The sequence below is a fragment of the Thermobia domestica genome (assembly GCF_964235325.1).
Source record: "Thermobia domestica chromosome 7 unlocalized genomic scaffold, izTheDome1.hap1.1 SUPER_7_unloc_1, whole genome shotgun sequence".
Taxonomy (NCBI): Eukaryota; Metazoa; Arthropoda; class Insecta; order Zygentoma; family Lepismatidae; genus Thermobia; species Thermobia domestica.
This window is the reverse complement of record NW_027655884.1, coordinates 371,370-396,734: the sequence shown is the minus strand read 5'-3', so window position 1 is coordinate 396,734 and position 25,365 is coordinate 371,370. Positions and strand designations below refer to the sequence as shown.

General features: G+C 34.4%; 1 protein-coding gene across 3 annotated transcripts in view; it reads right to left on the bottom strand.

Annotated features, from left to right (window-relative positions):
* LOC145676335 (uncharacterized) overlaps positions 1–25,365 on the bottom strand; it is a 203,786-nt gene that overhangs the window by 150,272 nt on the left and 28,149 nt on the right. Inside the window, exon 3 of one of the 3 annotated variants that reach the window (XM_081747175.1) lies at positions 1,066–1,349. The exons of 1 other annotated variant lie outside the window; for it this stretch is intronic. In XM_081747175.1, the coding sequence (XP_081603301.1) occupies positions 1,280–1,349 (70 nt within the window). In that variant the 3' untranslated portion in view covers positions 1,066–1,279. Of the gene's footprint in view, positions 1–1,065; positions 1,350–17,182; positions 23,961–25,365 lie in introns of those variants that run through there. One more of the 3 variants, XM_081747174.1, reaches the window with a different exon arrangement.

Below are 25,365 nucleotides of genomic sequence, written 5' to 3'. Positions count from 1 at the left end.
TCGCTGGACCATTAATTTTCGTCAAATTAATAGCATAATTTACAGCAAAACCAGCATAAATTGTTGCTGGATCCAACATTGTTTTCCAGCTTAGAGGTCTCCAGCAATATTTGCCTCTTCTAAAATATCGTCGCCACTATCAACATTTACACGTTTTGGTCGTTTCCTTGAAGGGTGATTTTCCAGTATAAAGATGTTTTTTATACCACCAAAAGCGCTTGTACACAACAAAAGAACTCCTCACAACACAATACGACCCAATTCTTTTGGTTCGTTCGGGCTTGTAGCAATGTTGAATTATCGCATTTTATCAACTTTAGCTTTCAACTTATACTGCCAGATCTAGAAAATAAATTACTGACAGATATAGGGCCATTCCTACCATCTCCCACGAAACCTATAGGGACATCCTGCCAAACCAGTATTTGAATTAAACTTCCGAACTAGAGGGGAATGTTTTTGATAAATATATAGAAAGAAAATACTTATTCCATGTAAAAATTTCATGTTATTTCTGCGAGCCGGGCCGGGGATAAACTTTGACGAGAGGGGATTTCCTCGCCATCCCCTAACATTAATCGCTAGTAGTAATGTGAAAAAGACAGAAACAACAGAAATATCATATTTAGCAGCAATAGGGAATCTTATTCGATTTTCAGACCAAAAATAGAAGTTCATGTATTCGTGCGCGCCCGCGTGTATATGTTTGTGTCGCAAAATAAAGTCCTAAATCGGTGCTGTAATAAATCTCCAATTTACAAAGCTTTTCTTTTTTAGAAACTAAAGAAGGCTTTAATTCTGAAAATTAACCTTGATTAATAATAAATCTCATAAAATGTCTATTGCCCCAATTACTTTTTTGTTCCTGGAGGCATTAATGCTCAACTTAGAAAACTCAATAAATGTAAAATTACTAAATATACAATTAAATGTAATTCATAAATGTTGCGAAACTGCGAGAAGTCTCGCGAGACTTCTCGTGCGAGACTTAACCGAGTCTCCTCTAGCGTCTCGTCTCGCATGGTTTAGTCTCGTCTCGCGTCTCGCATAAAATTTTCACTCTCGTCTCGTGTCTCGTATCGCAAATGCGAGACGAGACGAGACTTCTCGCGTCTCGCGTGCATCCCTATAGGAAAGTGCATGTGCACATGTATAAAATAGAAGGAAAAACGTAATAAAATGTACTCAAAATCAAGAAAAGGCAGAGTTTACTTTTGAAAATTTTATTGAGCTTCGTGCCAACCATGGTGGCGCTTCGCAGCTAGTCTGTCGACCTCACTCATATGTACGGAGACATCGTCGTATACTCTCGCCCCGAGCGCTGATTTTCCATGCCACGGCACTGTTCACTATAAACAAGAAATGGATTCTACTATTATAGAAATAGGTATATTAAAAATCCCACACAAGCTTATTATAAAACACAAATTATAAAAGGGTCGCTGGCAAGAGGATGTGATAGAAGGGGATCGTGATAGGAATTAGATTGAGAATCACTGGCCTAGAGTAATTTTAACCAAATTTCTTATAGTCTGAAAAAGAGTGCTGTCGGGTTACCTATGGTGAATGGGAGGGGGATACATATAAAAGATTGCTAGAAAATGATCGGTATTAGTGTCGAATTCATAGTTTTCGGGGTCGCTTAGATAAATAGTGTGACTTTCGATTTCGCTTAACTCCGATGAAGCTCTCATTAGTAGGGATGGGCACGAGCGACTTTTCTTTGAAACTCGACTCGACTCGAAACAGACATCCTTGAGGTCTACTCTAGGACTCGGCGCGAAAAATATCCTCCAACTCGACTCGGATTAGAGTCGAGTCAAACTAAAACGAGCCAAATCCTGTGTGTAGTCCTACCTAGACAATACATAGACAATATAATTATTCTATTATCAATTATACTATTATTACTACAAATAATAATAATAATAATAATAATAATAATAATAATAATAATAATAATAATAATTATTATTATTATTATTATTATTATTATTATTATTATTATTATTATTATTATTATTATTACAACACCGTGTATAAACATGAACGATAGATGGTTAGTAAAGGAATACTAAAAGCTAGTTGACTGCCGACGTCGGTAGTCATGACGTCTACAAGGCAAAGACATCGTTCATTACCCTAAGCTGTAAGCGTCGGTGGACTACAGATGGTCAACTATTGACCTCTCGCCAAAAATTGGTGGCCCCGCAGCGACAATTCGCGGTGGCCCCAGTTCAATTTTGAAAACTTTACTACCAGCAGCAGAGACGCGATGAAACGACAACGAACCACAAAATTACTCTCCCAAAATATGTTAAAATGCCTATATGTGTGATTTGTTTATATTTAGGTGAATCAAAAAAACACAAAACAAATACCCCGGGGTGGACGTGAACTATCAATATTACGATTACTAGGCACGTGTTCTTCTGATTTCCCTACGGAAACGATCATAAAAAGCTTGCTTGTTGATGGATAAATCATTGACGTCTTAATTTAGCCAATCAGACATACCCGTACATCTCGAGTTCTAGGAGGTGATACCGTGAACCGTTTCAGATTTATTGCTTTCTGGTGGGGTACTATCTATGTGCAAAATTTGAGCATAATAGCCGACATGCATCTTCAGTGCCTCTTCTCTTTAGTACAATTTTAACCAGAGATGGTGTGGGTCAATGAAAATTTGATCCACCACCCAAATGACCCATTGGCCCACTCTGACCCATCATCCATCGTGATCCACTCTGACCCACCACCAACTATGAACCACTCTGAACCATTGCGACCAACTCCGACCCATCGACATCAACTCTGACCCATGATCCACATCCTCTTCTCCGTTGACTAAAGAGGCTACAATTGTAATAAAACAAGACTGTGAAATTATCACTTACCGGAGTTTGAATTTCTACCGTCAATGGCTCAAGCACCTCTCTGTTACTATGCTGGTGGATCTGACCTTTACGATATATAATGGCAAAGTGTTTCTCAACTTCCGAATTAAAATGAATTTAAATTTATCATATATAATTATTTCTTTGTTGCCTTACAGACACATTTCAGTAGAAAATAGGATGAAATTTGAAAGTCTCAAATCAAGGAAAAGTAGACCAACGTAAAAAAAGAAAGAAAAACTAATTTTCTATATCATTAAGCACCTGGAGTGCCACTCTTTATCTAATCCACCTCGAAAATTATGGATTCGACACTTATGTCGGTCTTTTATATATATAATTTTGATGTCAGCCCCTTTCATTTCTCCTAGGAGAGCAAACGGATACTGCCACCGTTAGGACTAAATTTGGTCTTAAATGACATTAAAATTTCTACCAATTAATTTAGCGACCAGTGTTGCATTTAAAAGCTCGGCGCCTCTACGCACTTTTGCTCTCGGCGCCCCAATAACTACATATTTCTCCGCCCCTTCATCCCTAACTTAAAAATAAAACTTAATTCGAATATGCTTAATTAGTGAATTTATAACATTTAAACACCACTCACTACATGCTACAGCTAGAACTACGTAACAAAAAATAACAAATGTGAAACGTGTTCTGAATTATTTTTAGATTTCTTACGCTATTATTATACATATTAGAAGAGTAAAAGAGGATTGCTCATGAAATAGTATATTTGCTCTTGATTTTTAAATTTTTCATACGGAAAAAATTAAAATATTATTCAAGCTTTAAACTTTGCACTCTGCAAATATATTGCCCTCTAGGCAATGGGACTAATGTGAAATGTGGACTAATGGGAAATGCGGCACTGTTAGCGGCGCTGAAAATTTACGATTCGATTCTAATATCGGTTGATTTCGATATTTTTATGTCGCTACGTAACCACCCTGGGTGCTAATGGGAACTTAATTGGACTTGAATTGAAAGTAGAACTATTCACCTAAGCGACCACGAAGCTATGGATTCGATACTAATATCGACCAGTTTCTAGCATTTTTGATATGTATCCCGACAGTACTCTTTTCCAGACTGTAAGAAATATAGTTATAATTCCGCTAGATATAACAGAATTATGTTGAAACACACACATACATCCACTTTTATATTCTGTATAAATAGAGAGTGAGCGAGCAAGAGAGAGAGAGCGACTAAAGGCATCATCACTTCCACATGGCAAAAGCATATATCAGGAATTGAATTGAAAATCTATGTAAAGACTTTCTGCTGTGGCGTGCTTCATAAGGACAATTCCAGTCTGCTCACGTGACCTTTGGGGTTCATGAATTTCTTGCGAGCGTTGCGACTTTGGATTCTCTGTTTAAACCTTCGGTTTATGCATCGAATAAGTTTTCAAGAACATAAATGACATGCTGTATTATGAATGTTGAGAATTTCCCTCTATATGACAAATAGCTGCAAATAAATACACTACATGATTTATTTATTGCTAGTGAACGAGTTTCTTAACTTGTATTTAACATTCTCATATATATAATACAGACCTACTCCAGTGTAATTAGGCAATAATGGTCAACCAATCAATTTTCACCAAATTTAATCACACAAAATGCATTTACGTAACATTACGTGTAACCACGTGTTTCCAAAGTTAAGAAACACTGGTTCTACACGATACAGATCACATTTTCGGATGAAAACTTTAAGGCTCTTTTTCGCAAAACAGCTCCGCCAAAGTTACAGCGTTTTGTCACGACACGGCAGTACTGTGGACACCTACCTATTTCAGATGTTATATTTTAAACATAATAATTACTACATTCTGCAATGATTATGTTATATATATACAACTGATGTATTTAATGTCATTATTTTATATAATTTTTCATGCATTGCGGAAAATATAATTTTAAAAGAGCATTGGCCCAGTAGGGACTCGAACTCACAACCTTACGATTTAAAATCCAACAGCTTACCAGTGAGCTAACACAAGGACTTCTGCTAAGGTAATTTTAGCGATGTATAACGGTTCTCTAGAAAATTATGACATTCATACCGACTAGAAACGCAATTTTTGTTCTACTTTGACTATTATTTTAGTACTTAGGCGATAATTATGTTCTATGTCTTAACTTTGAGCATTCTTTTACATATGGAAAGATTCGTTTACATATCTAAATGTTCCATTACGTATGGAGAGCTAAATGACAAACAAGCATGTGGTGACATTAATACAAAGTTTCGAAATATTGTGTCATTAAGTATTTCAATCAATGTTGCTTTTTTTCAACACTTGATAACAAGTCTTATTATATTTAAAAGAAGAAAAACACATCTGCAAACTTTTTCCCGATTGCAAAGGCTGGCTTGGAGGTTCGAACCTGGTTTACTATTTCCCGAAGATACCCGAAGTTGGACTTTGAAAATTTTTGCCTCAAATCACCAATAAAGAATGCGCTCAACCTTTTTGAGACAAGGTGTACATTTTCAACAATGCACTCCTGAATTCTAGCTTCAGCTTTTTCATTACTTTATGCTATCTTACTTTCTATTTTACTATTACTTTTTTCTATCTTGCTATTAATATCAGCATTACTTCTCTCAACGTTTGCTATTTTACTCAGCACCTGAGCTAGCATTACGGCGAGTTCATTCGCCTGCTCTGTCCCTTTCTCGCTTCCTTGCGGGGACTTAGGCGAAGAGAAATGTTTGGGAGGTGATTCATTCTCACGCTCCGACACTTCAGGAGAAGTATGTGCGTCACATTTAGGACAAACCCAAACGAAAGAATCTGAGCTGACAGCTTCAAAAACACCAGAAGTATCCTTTAATTTAACACAAACAAAATGTGACCATTCGTGACACCTGTCACAAGATATAGCACGTTTCTTATCAGAATCGATCTGTTCCGCGGCAGCAGGAGGTTCGCTACAACAAACGCAAATAATATCATCTCCATTAGGAGGAAGATTCCTCGACTCAGCAGACATCCTACTTACTTACTTAACTCTTAATAAACATAGACATATGTGAGCTCTATCCAGCATATCTCATCAACACCAACGCGACAGTCTGTATCACTCATTTCTTCCCGCATGACACGACAACAACCAAATAGTGTAACATTATTGGCAATAAAATAATCCTACAGCTGGGTTCGCCAACTTGAAAAGTGCTATTTACACTAGTTCGATTCTATGGCTGGGTAGCCAACTTGAGGCGAAACACTCCTAGGCTATGGGAAGCCAACTTGAAATGTAATATTTTCATAATTAAATTCTGACTAGTATCGCCAGCTTGAAAGGTCAGAGGAAAGGAAAGAAGGAAAAAAAAATTGGGTCGCCGATAAAATTTCCTTTCCTACGCCATGGCTTATAGACAAGTATGCACAACGCTATTCAACTCCAGACTCTTGCATACTAATGGCATCGTCGACAATGAGGAAGAAGAAAAAATATATTTCAAAACAACACCACATACCTTGCAACTCTGTTTATTTAACTTTCTGATAATAATGTATAATATTGAGACTCTCATTAACGTTCATGATTATGGACAGCTAGACTCAATTGTCAAAAGAAATCATCTGTATTCAGTTTTAAAGGATTCCACAAACTTCTAACGCCAACACAACTCAAAGATGAGTTACAACAAGGTTTAAACAGTATCCTTAATAACAGTGAGAGAGTTGTTTACATTTTTCCAACTAAACATTAGCACAAGATCCTCGGTAGGTTACTTCACAGAGAGGAAATTACCAATTACATTACTGCTCGTAAACATCTCATTGCAGCGAGAGAGAGTAGACCTACGGCTGTGTCGATTGACCTTCCCGCTTTTAGTACATAACATCTCCACTTCGTCCGCACCCAGCTGTTTGGAGGGTATGTCCCTCAACATAATTTACAATCAACAGCGGCTGTAATAACAATACACACTGTAGGAACATTATGGGAAGTACAAGACCAGCCAATGAAATTAGACTCAACTGACACTATCGCATCGAAGTACGAGCGGTATCGTATACCCACCGTCTTGGCGAGCCTCACTGAACTAGTGAGCAGCATTATAGCTAAAACATAACATAAAGACAACTCGAGGACTTACACAAAATTTGTAGTGCGGCGACTTAATACTAGAATTGTGAACTATATATATATATATATATATATATATATATATATATATATTAATAGACAATACGGAATGCCCGCTACTAGATGAACATGAGCTAGATGGTAGTGAATGATACATTATATGCCTAGACAACTCTGGGAAATGATTTTATTCAAAGCAAGAAAGAAACGGTGTTGATATCAGACTACCCCGCTGGCGTATGATTCGACTTACTGGATAGAAACTCACGTTCGTTTACTCGGACATGTTACTGACAAGACTCACTTTAGACAATATTATAGACATTGTGAATTGACGCAGATAATATGTAAATACACTGAAGAACCAAGAATTTAATAAATGTATATTATTGTTTGCTTATAAACGATCTGTAGCAATAAAATGAACACACGAAGGTAATAATATGACGTTAGATATTGTGATCAGAAGCGACTTGAACGAATGTATAAACAGTGGACAAATTTCTTTCACCACTTCCTGGACGGCATCAGTTTCTTCACAGGACGGAATAAAGAATAGTAAACATAGTTACCTGGAAACAGTGACCAAAGCTCACCCGACCTTATTCTCGCTCTACGAGTAGGAACACTGCAGAAACATTGTGGAACAATGTCCTAAGGCGGCGATCGGTCCCGACGACTTCTCCAACATCCCACCATATAGCAGTCATGACCATAACTTCGGCACAGGTTGATCAAAGGGTGATATCTCCTTAGTTAATGCCAAGTAAGCACATTCCACAACTACTTCACCAGATAGACAGAAGTTCGCTGCATAACTGCCGCAACACTTGTGTTCGCAACAGCGACCGCAGTCCAGGAACATTTAAATCCCACAGAAGAAGGTATGACCAATAACCAGTGACATAGGACGGAGTCCCTTATTAAGGAATCTGATGACACAGAATCACTACGTCAAAGGACGAGGCTACGCACGACTAAATGTAGTCCTAGAGATTAACTTGGAAAGATCACTGAACTTCAACTCTCATCACAGCAGTGATTAGCAAGTATTACACCAATCCCAGTAATACGTCAGACACACACACGCTGAGCAGGTTTAGATGAATTCCTTATAATTCCCTTCATGTTCACTCCTCCAACACACTGCTCGACCACAGCAATGCTTAAGAGGGCATTGATAATAAAAAGGACGACCGCTTACTGCACAATTCGCTGTAAATTTATGTCCAAAGGCATGGACAAATTATGCTTCTCACTAAACTTCCGCCATGTTTTGTTACAAAAAAGCTAAGATAAAAAGGGGGCGCTCCACAGCCCGCTCGCTCCTGATTGGTCGTTCCATACTGCGCATCAGAGCATAGTATGGAAACGACAACTTTAATAATATAATAAATATCACTAAGTGGGAATAAAAATTATATAAATAAACGTTTATATATGTATGTTTATAATTAATCCCTCTGTTTAAACGAAACACGAAATTCAAATTATTTTAAACAGTCAGAGCTATTCTCAAAAGCCGCTCAACGCAAAACATAGACATACAAAGAAAAGTAGCACACTATAGCTACACACACTGGTCCAATTGTCGACCATCTTGAATCCTTCATGAGAGTCGAGAATTGAGAAAATATAAAAAGAAATAACATTAACTAAGAGCTGATTAAACATTTCCACAAATAATCTCTTTGAGAAAATGTAACGCTCAAAGAGGAACGTTACATAGTGGAGATTTGATCTGTGGAATTTTGTCCACGGTACGTTCCCGAAAATATGTTACAATATTGAGAATTTAACCAACCCCATTAGTTAACATGATAATTTAAACCCGACCGCCCACCTTCGCTGCTAATCTATAGTAATGATTATAGTAGAAAACCCACCCATACCTGCCACGATTAGGATAAATATTGTAAGAATATAATAAATGAATGAAGAAGTAACTCGAACACGGGCTCAGAAAGCAGTTAGGGGTGTACAAATTGGCATTGATAATTTATTTAATATAGGAACTCCAGGTAAAAGAAAACAAGGTAAAACAATAAAACAGGATAAGGAATTAGGGTGTTCAAGGACTAACAGAATTTTCAATTAGGAGCAGTAGAGAATTTTCCCTCGAGTCCGATAGTTCAATCATTTACAGAAGATTATGAGTCCGCAATTTGATAATAGTTTAATAGATAAAGAAAAGGTAGAAGAGAATTTGAGTATATCTAATACAAGTGAAGAAAATCCTGCATCGAGTATAGAAAATAGAGTTAGTAGTGAACACAAAATGGCGTCGATGTAAATAAATTACCAAAATTTGATTTGAAAGCAGATAGTGATATAATAGGTTACTTTGATGAGTTCGACGACGCGTGTCAGATGGTAAGAGTTAATGAAAATAAAAGGAAAGAGTTGTTACCGAGTGTATTCAAAGGTGCAGGAAGACCATGGATCAACTTATTTTTAAAACGGAGAAATGTAAAAGAAATAACTTAAAAAGAATTGTAGGACAATATAATAGAAAAATTTACTAGGACAAATGTGATAATGGACATAGAAGAAAAGATTAGGGAAAGATTACATCAGGAAGATGAACCTCTAATAAATTACGTATACGATATGCTATTTATGTGAGAGAGGTTACACTCAAATATGTCGGATAAGAAGAAGATAGGAATTATTGTAACTGGATTAAAACCACATTATATGGAAAAAGTAGGAACAGTGTCGTACTCTACAATAGATAAATTTGTGGGAGGCATACAGAAAATTGAGGTAGACAAACGAGTAAAACGAAAGACTGGCAAGGTTACGATTAAAGATTTGGTTAAGAAAATTAGGGAGCAGGTAGAAGATGAAAGTGATTCGGAAGTAGATAGGATAATTTTGAAGAAAGAAATTAGAAATAAGGATGACGTAAAGGTGAAGTAGGAACCCCAAAGTATAGCACAGTTAGCTCAGCTAGAGAAAAAATTAGATCAGTTGCAACTAACATTATCAGCAAATTTTTAAGGGAATGAAGAGCAACAAGAGGAACAAGGAAATTTATCAAAGATCAATAGAGTGGAAATAATAGAGGAAATAGAATTTTTAGAAATAGAGGTCGAAATCTGTATAGGGCAAACAATAATAGTAATTGGAACAGAAGTCAGGATAATTACAGCAGGAACAATTGGAATAATACTAGAAGAAACACTAGTTTTGCAAAAAAAGATGAAATAGAGGTGGTAACTGGCGTAGTAATAGAGGAAGACAAAGACAAAATTTTTGGCAGGGTAGGTCAGAAAGAGATTACTATAGAAATATGGGTCAGTGGCAAGGATGTTGTCATATACAAGGTCAACCGAGTGTGAGTCAACAACCTCAGTGTGTACAAGTGGTACCAAATCAAGTGAATGGAACAACCTTTTATGAGCCGGTGGCTAATCAAAATTTAAACTAGATAGTACGTAAATGGTCGAGGCACAATTACAGGTAATGGTATAAAGGTACGTGAAATTGTAGCCTCAATAAGCCAAGAAAATGACATGTTATATCTACCAATAGAAGTGGAAGATAGAAATTTACAGGCAGTATTAGATAGCGGATCGCAAATATCGATAATAAAATGAATCTTTGATACCACTTTTGCCAATTTAATTTCTCAGCAGACAAGAATTAAAGGGATCACGCAAAATGTATTAGTGATAAATAAATTGGTAATCATAAAGTTAAAGATTTTAAATCAGACAATCTACTTAGCGTTTAGGGTAGTTCGAGATTTCCCATACCAAGTGCTAATTGGTAACGTTTTTTAGAAAAGTCAAGATTGTCAAATAAACTATGGAGAAAGTACAATAATTGTACAGAGATTTGGAAAACCTCAAATTAAGAAAAGCGATATGCCAGAATCAATCTTTGTGTCAGACAATGTAGCGATAGGTCTAATATATAGTTTGAAACCTAAATGGGTATTACGTCACATACTAACCTCTTAGAAGTCGAACTACAGTTGTACTTAATTTAGTGAATTCGTGGAATAGTAAAGAATTTTTGTTAGAGCCGAATATTTAGAAAAACAATATAACGTGTTTATACCACGTGTATTGTTGTCAGAAGAATATAATAAGGTAGAGTTAGTGAATCCCTCAAATAACCTAATCATTTTAAAACCAAATGTGATGATAGGAAATGCTGAGGAATGTAAGTGAGGAGTTAAAAGTAGAAGGGTTAACGGAGGAGGATATAGAAAAGATTTTAGAGGCAAGAAACAATTTTGACAAATCTAGACTAAAATTTGGGAAAAATACAAAACTAGAAATTAAAGACCAGATAGATAAGTTGTGCTATGTATATGCGGATGTATTTGCATGGAAAGAGAATAAGTTAGGTCGAGTTAAACACTGAAAATTATATAGAACAGGAAACAAAGGTCCCATTTAGAAGATAACAGTATCCAATACCGAAAGCATTAAAGAAAAAGGTTAAAGAACAGATAAATATTTTGATAGAACAGAATATCATAGAGGAAAGTAGTAGTGCCTACAACTTACCGATGTTGTTTACTAGGAAACCTTCTAGAGCCGTGAGAGCGGTCCTTGATTGTAGAACTTTAAATTCAAAGGCTAAGTTTCACAGCATGGCGTCACCACCAATTCACCAAATTTTAACATGTATGGTTGTTCCATTTTAGATATAAAAGCGGCATATTATCACGTGCCTGTCTCTAAAGAATCATGAGAACATACAGCATTCAATATACCAGGTGTAGGAGCATATTCCTGTAAGTTTTTAATAAAGGGACACGTTCAACCACGAGCGGTAAACAGTAAAATAATGAGAATGACGCTTGCGAACGTAAGTCCGTGAGCAGTATCATATTACAGGAATGATATATTTGTGTATGGAAACTAGCAAGAAAGATTGATCCAGGTGTTGAAATCAATATTTCAGAGTTTGAGACACTATGGTCGAAAGTTGTCCGTAAAAAATGCCAATTCATGGAAAAACTACTGGCGTTAGGTCATCTAGTCAGCGACGCAGGTTCCGAGATTAGCCCGAAGGTCATTCAAGCAATCAAGGCTCTTTAGCCACCAAAATCGGTTAAGGAATTAGTCATTTTAGGCTTAACAATTATTGTCCGAAACTTTTGTAAAAATTATGCGGAAACAGAGGCAGTTCTTCGACCTTTGCTTAAGAAGGGTCATAAGTTCGAATGGACGAGAATCATCAGGACGGATTTAAAAAATTAAAAGATGCATTGATGAATGCTCCCTTGCTAGCTTCGTTTCGGGAGAACTTAGAAATCAGGGTATATACAGACGCATCAACGAAGTCTATTGGTTGGTATTCATGCAGAAACAGGAGAATGGGCTCCTGTAGCGTATTTAAGACCACAAGAAAAGCTAAGAGACATCGTAGAATTACAAATTTGGACTGTGGTGAGTGCATTGAAAGCAATTACTATTTATTCAACAAACGGTACGATTTGTTTACTGACTGTAGGGCGCTGACATATCTCAAAACAACGCCAAAATTAGCTCCAAAGCTAGTTCATTGGAGTCTGAAATTAGCCCACTACAATTATACGCCCGTTCATTGTCCGGGAAAGAAAAATCCCAGCGCTATATTATCACGAATACAGACATAGAACCATCAAAAGTGGATGTGGATTTCGGAACGTTAAAGGTGAATAAAGAATTTAAGTTAATTTAACATTTGGCAAGGACGTGGATGTAGGTGAATTACAGCGAAGACTCGTTTTTCGGTCCAATTATGAATGCAATTGAACATCCAGAAGACGCGGATGTAAATGCACAGAAACAGGCAAGATGGCACATCATTAAGAACTATAAATTATACCGAACACAAAGATTGGCAAGTGGAACTAAATTGTTGTGTATTCCGTTCTCATGTAGGGAAAATGTTTTTAGGCAATTACATTGTTCGATATATGAAGGAGGTCATTACTCCTGCAGTAAAATGTTACAAAAAGCATTACGGGTAATTTATTTTCCTAATATGAAGAAATTCTTTCAGGAAAAAGTAAACCAATGTGTAAGCTGTCAAATACAGAAGAGGGAAACAGGTAGAGTACCGTTTTATGCGCAAACATATTCCGGTTATGTACCTTTCCAATTTGTAACGCTAGACGAATTAGGACCTTATAAAAGATCGAAAAGTAATAGAAATAAGTATATTTTGGTGTTTGTTGATAGCGCGACCCGTTATATGATTCCTCGAGCAGTACTTGCATTAAATGCGTAGATAATAGCGCAGGTAATATTCGAAGAGTTAATTACTAAGCACGGAATCCCAGAATTTTTGAATTTGGACAGGTTATTTGCTCACCGGAGTAAGATCCTGGAAGAAATGGCCGAAATGTTTGGAATGAATCATGTTGCGAACACAGGAGTTCATTATTCAATAGGCAGTTCTGAACGAGCAACAGCGTCAATACAAAAATTCATGAAACAGTAAATTGATAAGGAATTTACGAATTGGGATGAAATATTACCGAGTGTAATATTTTCAATGAATACTCAAGTACGTGATGGGAGAGGATTTTCGCTATATTATTTATTGCACGGATAGGAGCCAAGAAGTTTTTTGGAACAGGACTTAGACATCCCTTGTGAGTACATAGAAAATGAAGTACGAATTCAAGCGGTTAAGGAGGGGAGAAAGTTTGCGTACCGAAATTTACAGAAAAAGTTGAGATCGCAGAAGAAACAGATTGAAAAGAAATTTCATCAACCGAGTTTTGGCATTGGTCAACTGTGCTTATAAAGGAAATGCCTAGAGCAGGGATCCCAAGTTCTTTTGGAGGACGGTATAATGTTAGAGGCACAATACTCGATAAGATCAACGATGATTCCTATAAGGTTCAGTACGAAACAGAGAAAGGAGAAATAAGGGGTGCTACCATAGCTATTATTAGAATAAAACCGTTTATAGATCAAAAAATTGAGGAGCTGGATGAAGAGGATCAAGAATCGGAAAGTGAAACTTAGAAGAAGGAAAGAAAGAAAGAAAGGTCTATCAACTTGAAATTTTACCTTTATTTCTAGTTGCTATTTGAGGCTGGTGACTCGGATTTCGCTAATCGAATGTAGGCTGCGTATAACAACAGACTAGAAATATTTGCTGGTGAATGTGCGAACGTACGTAAAACTCCAACGAGATAATTTATGATTAATTTTGATTTTATAATAATTATGTTAAGATACATCTATTTAAACCAAAGAGAATATATAAAAAAAGAAAAAGGACGTAAAGAGTTACTATAAGAAATTGAGATAGACTGAAATGTTTTAAAAATTGAAGTAATTAGGCATTTATTTAGCTGTAAACAAACGAGTCTATCGATAGACTGCCAGCAGGGAGTCAGTTTAACAATCAAAGCCTAATCCGAAAGCTGAGGAAAAGCGGACTTCCATCGGAATTTTGAATCGGTATACATGTTTTGGTTACAATGTTTACACGATTAGAATGTTAGAGTTCACACACACACACACACACACATATATATATATATATATATATATATATATATATATATATATATATATATATATATATATTGTTTTGAAGATGAAACTCTATAACAATCGGTGTCTCGAGGGTACAAATAAACAAATAAATAAAGAAAGAAAGAAATAGATAAAATTATACGTAAATAAATGAAAATCGGATAAATTTGTAATTATTGAATTTTCCATCGATTCCAGAGAACGATTTTGGGAAACTAAGAGAGAAATCAAATAATGGCGTCTTCAATTTTTCTTCAGTCAAATATTTTGGCAATGACACCCGTGATAGGGAAAGCAGAATATCAGCAATTAAGATTGCAAGATTTGGGGATCGCACTATCGGTAGATATACATATACAAGACGCACTTGCGGTACATTCACCGAACATGGTTTATACAACAATCAAAATGCACATAAATTTTCATCAAGCAGTACCGATGCATAATTTCTGTAGTGAAACCTATGATATTTTAAATGAGTATGCTGAAAAAGAAAGTTAAAAAATATTGTTAATTCTATACTATGTCACTTTGTTTATGTAAATGGTAGTACAAAGTGTATGCAAAATATGAGAAGTAAGAGATCTATATTTGCATGGTTATTAGGACTATCATCAATGGGTTTATCTACATATAACTTCATCCATACTCAACAATTATCATGTGTTCACAGTTGGCTGAACACGAAAATGTGTGAACAGAAAAAAAGATTTTAAAAACTTCATATAATAACGAAATTTTAATAACTCACGGTATCGTTATTAAAGTACAACATGTGTTGCAGGGTTTTCGAAGGAAATTGCAAGAACTGTACTGTTATTTGCATCAAGCACAAAGGAAAAATTTAACACATTTATTTACTCATTTAGTAAAGGAACGTGTAACGAAAATTATGAATAATATTTTGAATAATCAATTGTCTTATCATATATTATATAATTCAGACGAAAAAAGTTTTTTAAATTCGCATGATGTATTAAAACATTCAATTTACCGATGGGATATTAGTATGTTTTATCGAGTATCTTCTATATATCTTATGAAATATCATTATAATGAAAATAATATCGATTTATTGTTGAAAACGCCAATTATTTATGATAATAGTGTGTCAATAATGTATATTATTATTTCAATGGGCTATTTAATACAAAATTCTAGAATATTTTATAAGTTACCACAAGCAGTTTAGTTGGCGAAAGGTATATATATCACACGTTAGACAAATCAAAGTGCGAATTCAAAAGTTTTCTATTTTTTTGCGAAACAATAACATTAGATGATGAGGCGAAGTGCTTGAATAATAATGCAATTAATGGATCATTCCATAGTTACCAACAAAATTCGGAAAAATTCCTTGCTAAAGTAATATATAGATACACGCAGGGGTACTGTATGAATCTTTACAGGAAGGCTATTTAAAATTAGGTGAACAACATGAGGTTACATCAACGAATTTGATGTACGGTAATAACCGTTTATATTTTATAAACTACAGGGAATTTTATATAATAATTGGAGAATTAGCTATCCCAACCAAAAAAGTAATCGAAGTTAACAATGAATATTTGAACTTAATAGTAAATTGGACGGAAAACAATTAAATTTTACATTACATACGCAAGAATTAAATTCATTGGCCGAAAATTTGCCAAAATTGTAAGTGGATACAACTGTACCATGATTGGTATTAAAAACAGACTACATGGTTTATGCAATTGCAGCAATTGTGATTGTACTAATCATTACAAGTTCATTCGTAATATTGTATTAGATTATATAAATCGATCCGGAAATATAAAATGCAAAACAAAGATGCATAAGTAATAATAATAATAACAATAAAACAGAAGTAAGGAAAATGTTTATTTGTATCCTGTGACACAAAAACAATAAAGGTCTAAGAATATTTGTTTCAAAAAAAATACCTGAAATTGGAAAATTTACAAAAAAAAAAGAAAACAACATTAGTCATGGAAAACGAATAAGGTTCAATACTCAACCGATATATAGAAAACATGCAGTAGATTTTTACATATCAGCCATTACTGTCACCCATAGGTATAGATAGGTCTATGATCAAGTATCTAGGATAGACTAGACCAATCAACCGAATAAGAAGTAAGTGGATTCACGAAATCCAATTAAGATCACGAAATACGCGGATAAACAAAAAAAAGAAAAAAAGGAACGATAGAAATAGATAAAACCTATACAAGCTAGATAAGGCTAGTTAACAAATCTGTTATGAGAAAAGAGGGAAATAATAGAGTTAAAAATATCAAAAACATCAAAACGGCACGAGTAATAAGTTTTAGAAGAAAACAACGATGCATAAATAATAATATTAAATAGATAAAGCTAGACAAATATGGTTAAAATAGTTATTAGTTACTAGAGATTATTAGTACTATACGTATAATGAAAATAAAAATATTATGTAAGCGCTTATGCAATGATTAAATTTTGCATAAGAAAAACATTATCAGTTAAAGAGTTAAATGGATTCTATAAGGCCTAAAGCAAAAAAATAGTACTAGAAGTAAATACGTATATGGAATAGATCATTTAGGAAATAAGCAAGTGAAATAGGTTACTTATGTATGAGGCAAATAACAGAAGAAAATAGAACAAAATGGTGTTGGTAACCAATGTACGTGGTATATACAATAATACATCTTGTATGAAAATATAAGAAGTTATTAATATATAATAAAATTTTGAAAATTATTTAACACTTAAAAAATTCCTGAAAATATTCGTTCAATATTTGATTAATAATAATTAATAAATGCAATAAAGTATAAATTAAGATCATTTACTTATTGTATCATAATGAAATTACCTCGATTTTGAAATTAGAAGTTAATTAGGGAACGAAGTTATTTATTTACGTTGCGTTCAACAAGTTACAGACTAATAGCGACATTAAGCGGTGAAAAGACGAAACAGGAATGAGACCTTGTATGGAGGCTAGTTTTAAGATGGCAGTCTTCCAGGAAAGGACACGCCTCCCAGATAACTTATTTTATCCGCCCATTCTTAGTTTATAAGAACAACATACGAAATAGATGCTGCGATTTATAATAAAATCAACTCGTTTATGACTATAAACAATAAAAGTTTTCAATTATTAATATGTATAAAGGCTTAGAAAACTTAAATACAGCTCTAGAAAGAGGTAAATGTATTTAAATAAGGAATTAATGGCAATAAAATTAAGCACAACTTTTGCGTTAATTTTTGCAGGAAAGAGGACAAATAGAGGAAAAATAAGGTGTAATAAGTACGTTATGATAACGAGAGTATATTACACGCACTTGTAGTAATAAATAAGTAACATTACACGTATAATAAATAAATTGTATAAAGAAGTGCAAGGTTAGAACTAGAACGATTATAGGCTACTTTAAATAATGATGTAGATTTACGATCTCAATAAAGTAGACAAACGCTGAGAAAGTAGAAAATACACATAATAGATAATAGATAAATATTAGAACTTAAAAGGAGCCCTTTTTCTTCCAACGGCTTTTTCTCTCTTACAGATAAATATTGGAAAGATGAACTTCGATAATTTGTATCTAGTATAAGTAATTATGATTTTACGATTATGATGTTATTTGTGGCTATCAGTACATGTTATACTTTAGTAAAAATAAGGAAGTTTGAACAAAGCCAAGAAAGTAGGAATAGATGTGATAATAGTATAGAGTTTAAAAGTACTTCGGAGTTGCAAGAAACAATCAATATAGATACTCACTTCATGCATTATTCTACTCCAATATATTCTAAAGTGCACAAGCACAAGCAAACATTTTAAGGCACTAACACTGATATAGTTTACACACAAGAAGTCTCACACAAATTACTTCACAAAGAAAATCCGCCAGATCATAATACGTCATTTACTACATTTTATCTCAACACTCACAACTCAGAGAAGACACTAGAAGGATCACGAAAAGGAGAGTGTAGTGCGATATAGCGGTCCCGACAGCTAACCGCAATTACGAACTAATTCCAAGCAAAAATGCGAAATAAATGGGAAATCAATTCGGAAAAGGTACCAAGGATACAAATTCAACGGGAAAAGGGACACGTAGTTCAAGACGTTTCAGGGAGGGACGCTACACTGAAAGAGCCACGTAGAATTAGTTTCACATTGAACTTCAAAAACCGAGGTGTCAGCAAAGACAAGAAAAGGGTAGCAATCCTCTCAAAAGCTGATTGTCATAGTGTATTTAATAGTGGTGCTGGTAGAATATGTTACGTTGTTCGTAGATATAATAAATTATTGAAATGAAGTGCAATAGTGAGTGTTGTATATAAAATAGTAAATAAAAATATGTTTGTTTTCAAAATAAAGTGAATACAGTATGTCAAAAATTTTGTATCCGTTCCGTGACGCATCATGCAAGAGCAGAATAATTACCACAAATGGCAAGACTGCTGATAGATTCCCGTGTTGAGAGATTTGAAAATTCTATTAACTTTGTACTTGCAAAGAGACTGCAAAAGACGACATGCAGAAATTAAAGGATTTAGCTCATGATTAAGTTGTAATGTATAAAGTCTCGAGTCGTAGTAATTCTCGCTGCATCCAGTAGATAGAGCGAGGATGTTCAATAAGAAACTGAATGTATATATTAAATTTCAAAATAGTAGTAGAATTAAAAAATAATAATAATAATAAAATAAAATATTTTGGAAATAGGGATATTTAAATTTGACATTAGATGTTTTATCTGTTTTATAATATATTTTGTGTAATATTTCATATTCTATTGTAATATTGAAATTTTATATACAGGATGTTGGTAAATAATCGATCTCCTTTGAGATCTAGTGAGTCAGTGTAGCAGCCTCTAATTAGGCGGGGGCGTGTGGCAGAACGCATATATTTGGTTATTTATTTTACTTAATTTTCTATTTTTGACTTTCTTTTCATGTACAAGTAAAATTCAGATATTGATCATTAAATGATATTCAGCGAAACAGATTAAAAAAAGAAATGAACAACAAAGCAGATTACATGAAAGCTTGACATTGCATTCAGTTTATAAAATGATTATATAAATTTGGCATTAAGGAAACTACAATTTGGCAGATTAATCTAATGGTTAAAAATGAGAACAAAATTTAAATTATGTATTACTGGAAAGAATTACGGAAATCTAATGTCATGAAGTTTATAGAATGTTAACACTGACACAATTTCGGGTATGTCAGAACTGCCAAGTATCGCGGCCACAGGCATTCTAGGGATTGTAGTCGCTGTACAACAATGAGGAAACTTAGAAATTTCCTGGAGCAGAACGAGAACACGCTTCTGACGTCATGGTGAGAATGCAGATTCCAGATTTGAGGAAGTCAACAAAAAACAGAAGTTGGGAGGTCTCGAGAAGGAAGTACAGAGAGTTTGGCGGAGACAGAAGTAGCTGAGTAGAGAAGTAGAGGCGGAGAGAAATTCGGAGCGCAAAGTCGGGAAGTAGTATTCTAAGATAAAAAACTTATAAATTTACAGTCACGGAGAAGAGTCGAATTATAAAAACAAGTAGGTATATTGAATTCAGTTAAACTATCTTCTATCGTTGTTACCATGAAGCAGTAAAAGATTACACCTCGCTGTTAGTGAAATTCACCCACGACATCCAAGACCTAAGGACCATCGATCACGCCATCCATCTGGGATTGCCTTTGCGGAGCTGGTCATCATTTCCAAGGACTACTAGGAACATTGGAGGTGTGTATTACTTTCTAAATCAGTTGCCAAGGTTCAATGTTTAGATGCCGTATTTGATCTGTCAGGAACGAAATGCTCGAATTTCACACACAACACATTACACAATAATTGAAAATACATAAACAAATTATTTATCGAATTTGAGTTATAATTTCATGCAAGTTATTACCTCTCGCTTAGTCTATGTTTACTTTCGTATTCCCGTTCATTTTAGAAGGTGAACGGAAGGTGACTTTTCTGCGTTCAATTTCGTCCCCAAAATTTAGACACTGAACCAGGAAAGCTCACACGGCGGAGATGCTTTAAGAATTAGATATCTTTTGGTCCCATACCTCTAATATTTAATATTGACTCACCACTCACAATATATATTTTGTGTGTCTGTGAAAATAAACTAATATACTGAGCACACCAATTGTGGGTGTGTTAATCAGTATCGCGCAACTACTTAAACTATTGTGTGATCATTTAGCGTATTCTTTTTCATGTTGTTCTGATAAGTTAATCTAAAGATTTAGAAATTCTAAAATCGTAGCAGGTCAATGCAAGATATTTAGACAATTATTATCGTTCAGCATCTCCTACCATGCTCTAATAAGCTAATGTAAATATTTTGGAATTCTTCAGCATCTCGAACCATGCACTCTTGAGAAACTCAGTTGAGAAAGAACGTTCTGCTGACAGGGATAATCCTTAAGATCTCATAACACAATCTACCGGATGATTTAAATTTTGTGAATCTAAGAAATTTTTGGAGAAGTTAGTACAAAGATTCTTACAACATTACAAGCATTTGTTGTTATAATTCCGGAATTAAAATGCTGATTAATGGTAGTTAACTAAAAGTTATATAATAACCTCGTTACGTAAATTCTCTTTAACGTTATATTATTATGTTGCAGTATTTGCTTTCCGTAACAAAGATAAAAATTCATGAACAATGAATAATTTTCCTAACGCTATTTATTCTAAACTTTGCCGTGTAATATGATTTGGTAAACACTAGTGATTATGTTAATAAAATTAAGTTACATTCAATATAATATATTGTAGCATTATATTGAATGCTATCACTACTATCTTGACATTTTGTCAAAATTGAATTACTCTGAAATAAAACTCTCGAAATATAAAAAGAAATCCCAAATCGGTTCAATCCGACACATGAATCAATATTTTGATTATAATCGAAGATTCCTTGTGAAAACAAAATTTAACCAAATACGAAGTTAGTTCTCCCATTGAAATTTCCTTTTAAATTTATGTGTATACTTAGTTAATTATGAATTTGTAATTCCGGTAATATTTTCGCTCTCCTTGTTTTTATACACTAACAGTAAAATGTTGCAGGCAACAGCAAGGATAAGCAAAAGCAAAGGAATTAGAAATTAATCCTGTTTTCTTAGAATAAATAGTGTCTCCCTAACAAATTAGGAAGTTTTTCTCTGTCTTCTGGAGAGAACGGGACGAAAAATACAAATCAGGAAAGTGGGTAAAATTACGGTGGAAAACACTTTCCGGGATATAGTTGAATACTTCCCTTCTCACCTTTTAAATATAAAGAAAATCATCACGTAATAATTTAATACTGGCTTCTAAGTGGTGTTTGTGGAAAAGGAAACTAATTTAATCCACACAATATTTTTCGATTGCTCATTTTACAATCAATTTTATGCTACTAACACACTCTTATTTCTTGCTAAATCACTTATTATTGCGCGATGGGCTTTATAGCCTTTGAGAGACACTGGAGTTCTATATTTACCTCGTAAGGCAACGTAAATATGTAACTGTAATTATAGAGTAACTAGTAACTAATTTTTAATAAAACACGACTGCTCAATAGCTAGTTTATTCTCTATTTTCATCGCAGAAGACATGAAAGCTTACTTTGAAAATGTATTCTTATTCTAACTACTAACTAGTATTGCAGATTGGTGACAAACGTATGAGTACAGTATCTCACTGGAGTGTAGTAGCCACAGCTTTATTATAAAAGGCAAAGACACACAAGCATGCATAATATATATATGTACAGGCAAAGACACACAAGCATACATAATATATATATGTACAGAACTCAAAAAATGCTGATAGGATATACGGGGGTTGCTTCTAATTAATCTACGCCTAAAACATGTACTGGTATATCCGATAAGTTTAAGAAAAAGTTTAACGTCTATCAAAACTCTTAGAGATGCAATTGTCTTCAACAACCTCATAGGGAAACTGTATCCAGGAACAATATTTCGAATACTCAATTTAATATATATCAAAGCATAACATAGAGAGCCTCCAAAAATGGCCGGAAAACGTCAGTATTACAGCGTTTGAATCAGAACATGTGTGTTGTCAAATTCTCTTCGGCAGTTTTGGCGATTCTTACGCTTATATGTAAAAAATGGCTTTCACTGATTTAACTAATTACTTTCTCGCCACTGTTGACACTATGAGGTTTCTAACACTATGAATATAATGTGCGTTGCGAAGCGCTTTTTTGAAAGAAATTTTTCCTCACACGTTTGTCACGTAGGATGACAATCTCTCTATAAAATATTACCACGTGTGAGGTAGTTTCCTTGAGTATATTTAAGATACGTGTGGCCACATGATATAACGATTGTTTTGGCACATCCCTGGCCAGTGTGAATTTTTTCACGTGTATGTATTAGCATGTGTTGTGTTAAATGTGAACTTCGAGGAAATCTTCTTGCACAGTAATGACAGGTGTGTGATGTTATACATCTCGTTTGCACTAATATGTTTTACCACAGTAGACTTTGGACTAAAATTCTTTCGCCACATTTGTCATTTTTAAGGTTTACTAATATGTTAATGTTAACTTTTCAAATTAGCATTTTGACGAAATTCCTTCTTAAGCTCTTGACGCTTGTGAGGCTTTATACAACTATGTAATAATGTGTCTTGCTAAACTAATCTTTTGGCTAAATTCCTTTTTACACTTTTGACTCATGTAAGTTTCTTATTTCTATGTATTAACATGTGTCTTGCTAAACTACCCTTTTGTCTAAATTCCTTTTTACACTTTTGGCACATATAAGGCTTTTTACCTTTATGTATTAACATGTGTCTTGCCAAATTACTCTTTTGTCTAAATTCCTTTTTACACGTTTGGCAAATGTAAGGCTTTTTACCTTTATGTATTAACATGTGTCTTGCCAATTTACTCTTTTGTGTAAATTCCTTTTTACACGTTTGGCAAATGTAAGGCTTTTTACCTTCATGAATTAACATGTGGCTTACCAAATTACCCTTTGTCCTAAATCCTTTCTTACACTCTTGACACATGTAAGGTTTTATACCTGTATGTATTAACATGTGAGAATCTAAAGTACACTTTTGCCTAAACTCCCTTTTACACTCTGGGCACATATAAGGTTTTATACCTCTATGTATTAACATGTGCTTTACCAAATTACTACTTTCCTTAAATCCCTTCCCACACTCTTGACACGTGTGAGATTTTACAATTGAATGTTTTAACAAGTGTCTTGCCAAAAATGATATTCGAATAAATCTTTTTCCACACTGTTGGCATCTATTAGAATATTCATCTCCATGAGTTTGCATATTTCTTCCCAAATGTGATCGAGCATACTCCTCAGATTTCTCATCAGAGTGAGAAATTGTTTCCTTTCGTGTGGCTTTTACGAAAACAGTATATTTATGAAAGCTGGAAAAAATTCATGAAGACAATAAAAGTAAACAATATGAAACATCAAAGAAGGCAAACGCTTGTTTGTAAAACAGAGCAACAAACGCAAGATACTTTTTCCTGTATAGTGTATATTAAAATTTCTGGGTTCCCAGGCTTTCATACGTTATTTCCATCGTGAAAAATTCAATGTTTATTGTTTATTACTTTAAAAGTTAAAAGGGAGTGTAATGTCAAATGCTCCTCTCTGCATATTAAAAAAAATAAACATGTTATACATTACGTTAATGTGAGTGTGTGTTTGGTTATTGTTCATTTTTTGTTTACCTGAGTAAGCTAATTACAACTTTTATTTTGAACAATATATATATATATATATATATATATATATATATATTACTTTCCTTTCCTAGCTCTATATCTCTCTTCATCCCACTCTCTCTTTTCCCAACTTGCCACAGCAAACCAGTTTCACTGCGCTCATATCTACCGTCTATCGAAATTCGGAAGGACGTATTTTGATATAAGCACTGTTAATAGGTGTCAAGTGAATGTTTTAATTAACTCAATGCATATTGCATGCTAAAAACTAATCTAACAAGAAAATGAAATTCAACTACGTAATACATCAGACGTATAATTGTAACTGTAAATAAGTAATGTGCAATTTACATTAAGAAGAATACTCAGAATGTACTGTTATTCTATTTACAGAAAGTTAATAATATACCATTTTCCAAGCTCGCCCCTTTCACGAATTACTACCGACGTATTTACCAGGTAGTTATTGCATTATAATCTTTGTAATACTTAATACGATGTCTGCTCAATAGGTTCAACTTGAAGTCCGCTCTTGTATCGTCCGACCCTACGAATTGCAGGGTCCATAGGCTGATCCTATGAAATGAAATTCGGAGTTCCTCCACGACAAAATATGTAAGCATTCTCGCGCTGAAATCTTTAGAATCCTGTTCGTTAATAAACTAACAAATGAAGTTTCACTTTGAACACTGGCATATATTAAAATATTATTATTATACACATTTAACCAAAACAATGTTCGCAGATTTAATATGGAGCCCACCAAAGGGTTGTTAACACGATGGGTGCGCGCGGTTTTGCGCAGCACCTCTTTCGAGATCAGATTCTGCCGCCCGAATGAGTTGTCATCGCAGCCAATCCCTACGTAGTCTCGACTCTGAAATTAAATTCCGATGTTCATTTGTAACGTCGAGGCTGAAACTAAGCTAAAATTAACGAAGAGACCCTCCTATGGAGTTAACTGCTGAGTGATTTCTTTTCTTCTTCGCCATATAAGGATCTCTGGCGATTCGATCGCAGCAAATAATTTACGCAGACAAATGCAAACATACATGTATGTGCATGCGGGAGAGGAAGTTTCCGCAATTTTCTTCATAAGAGG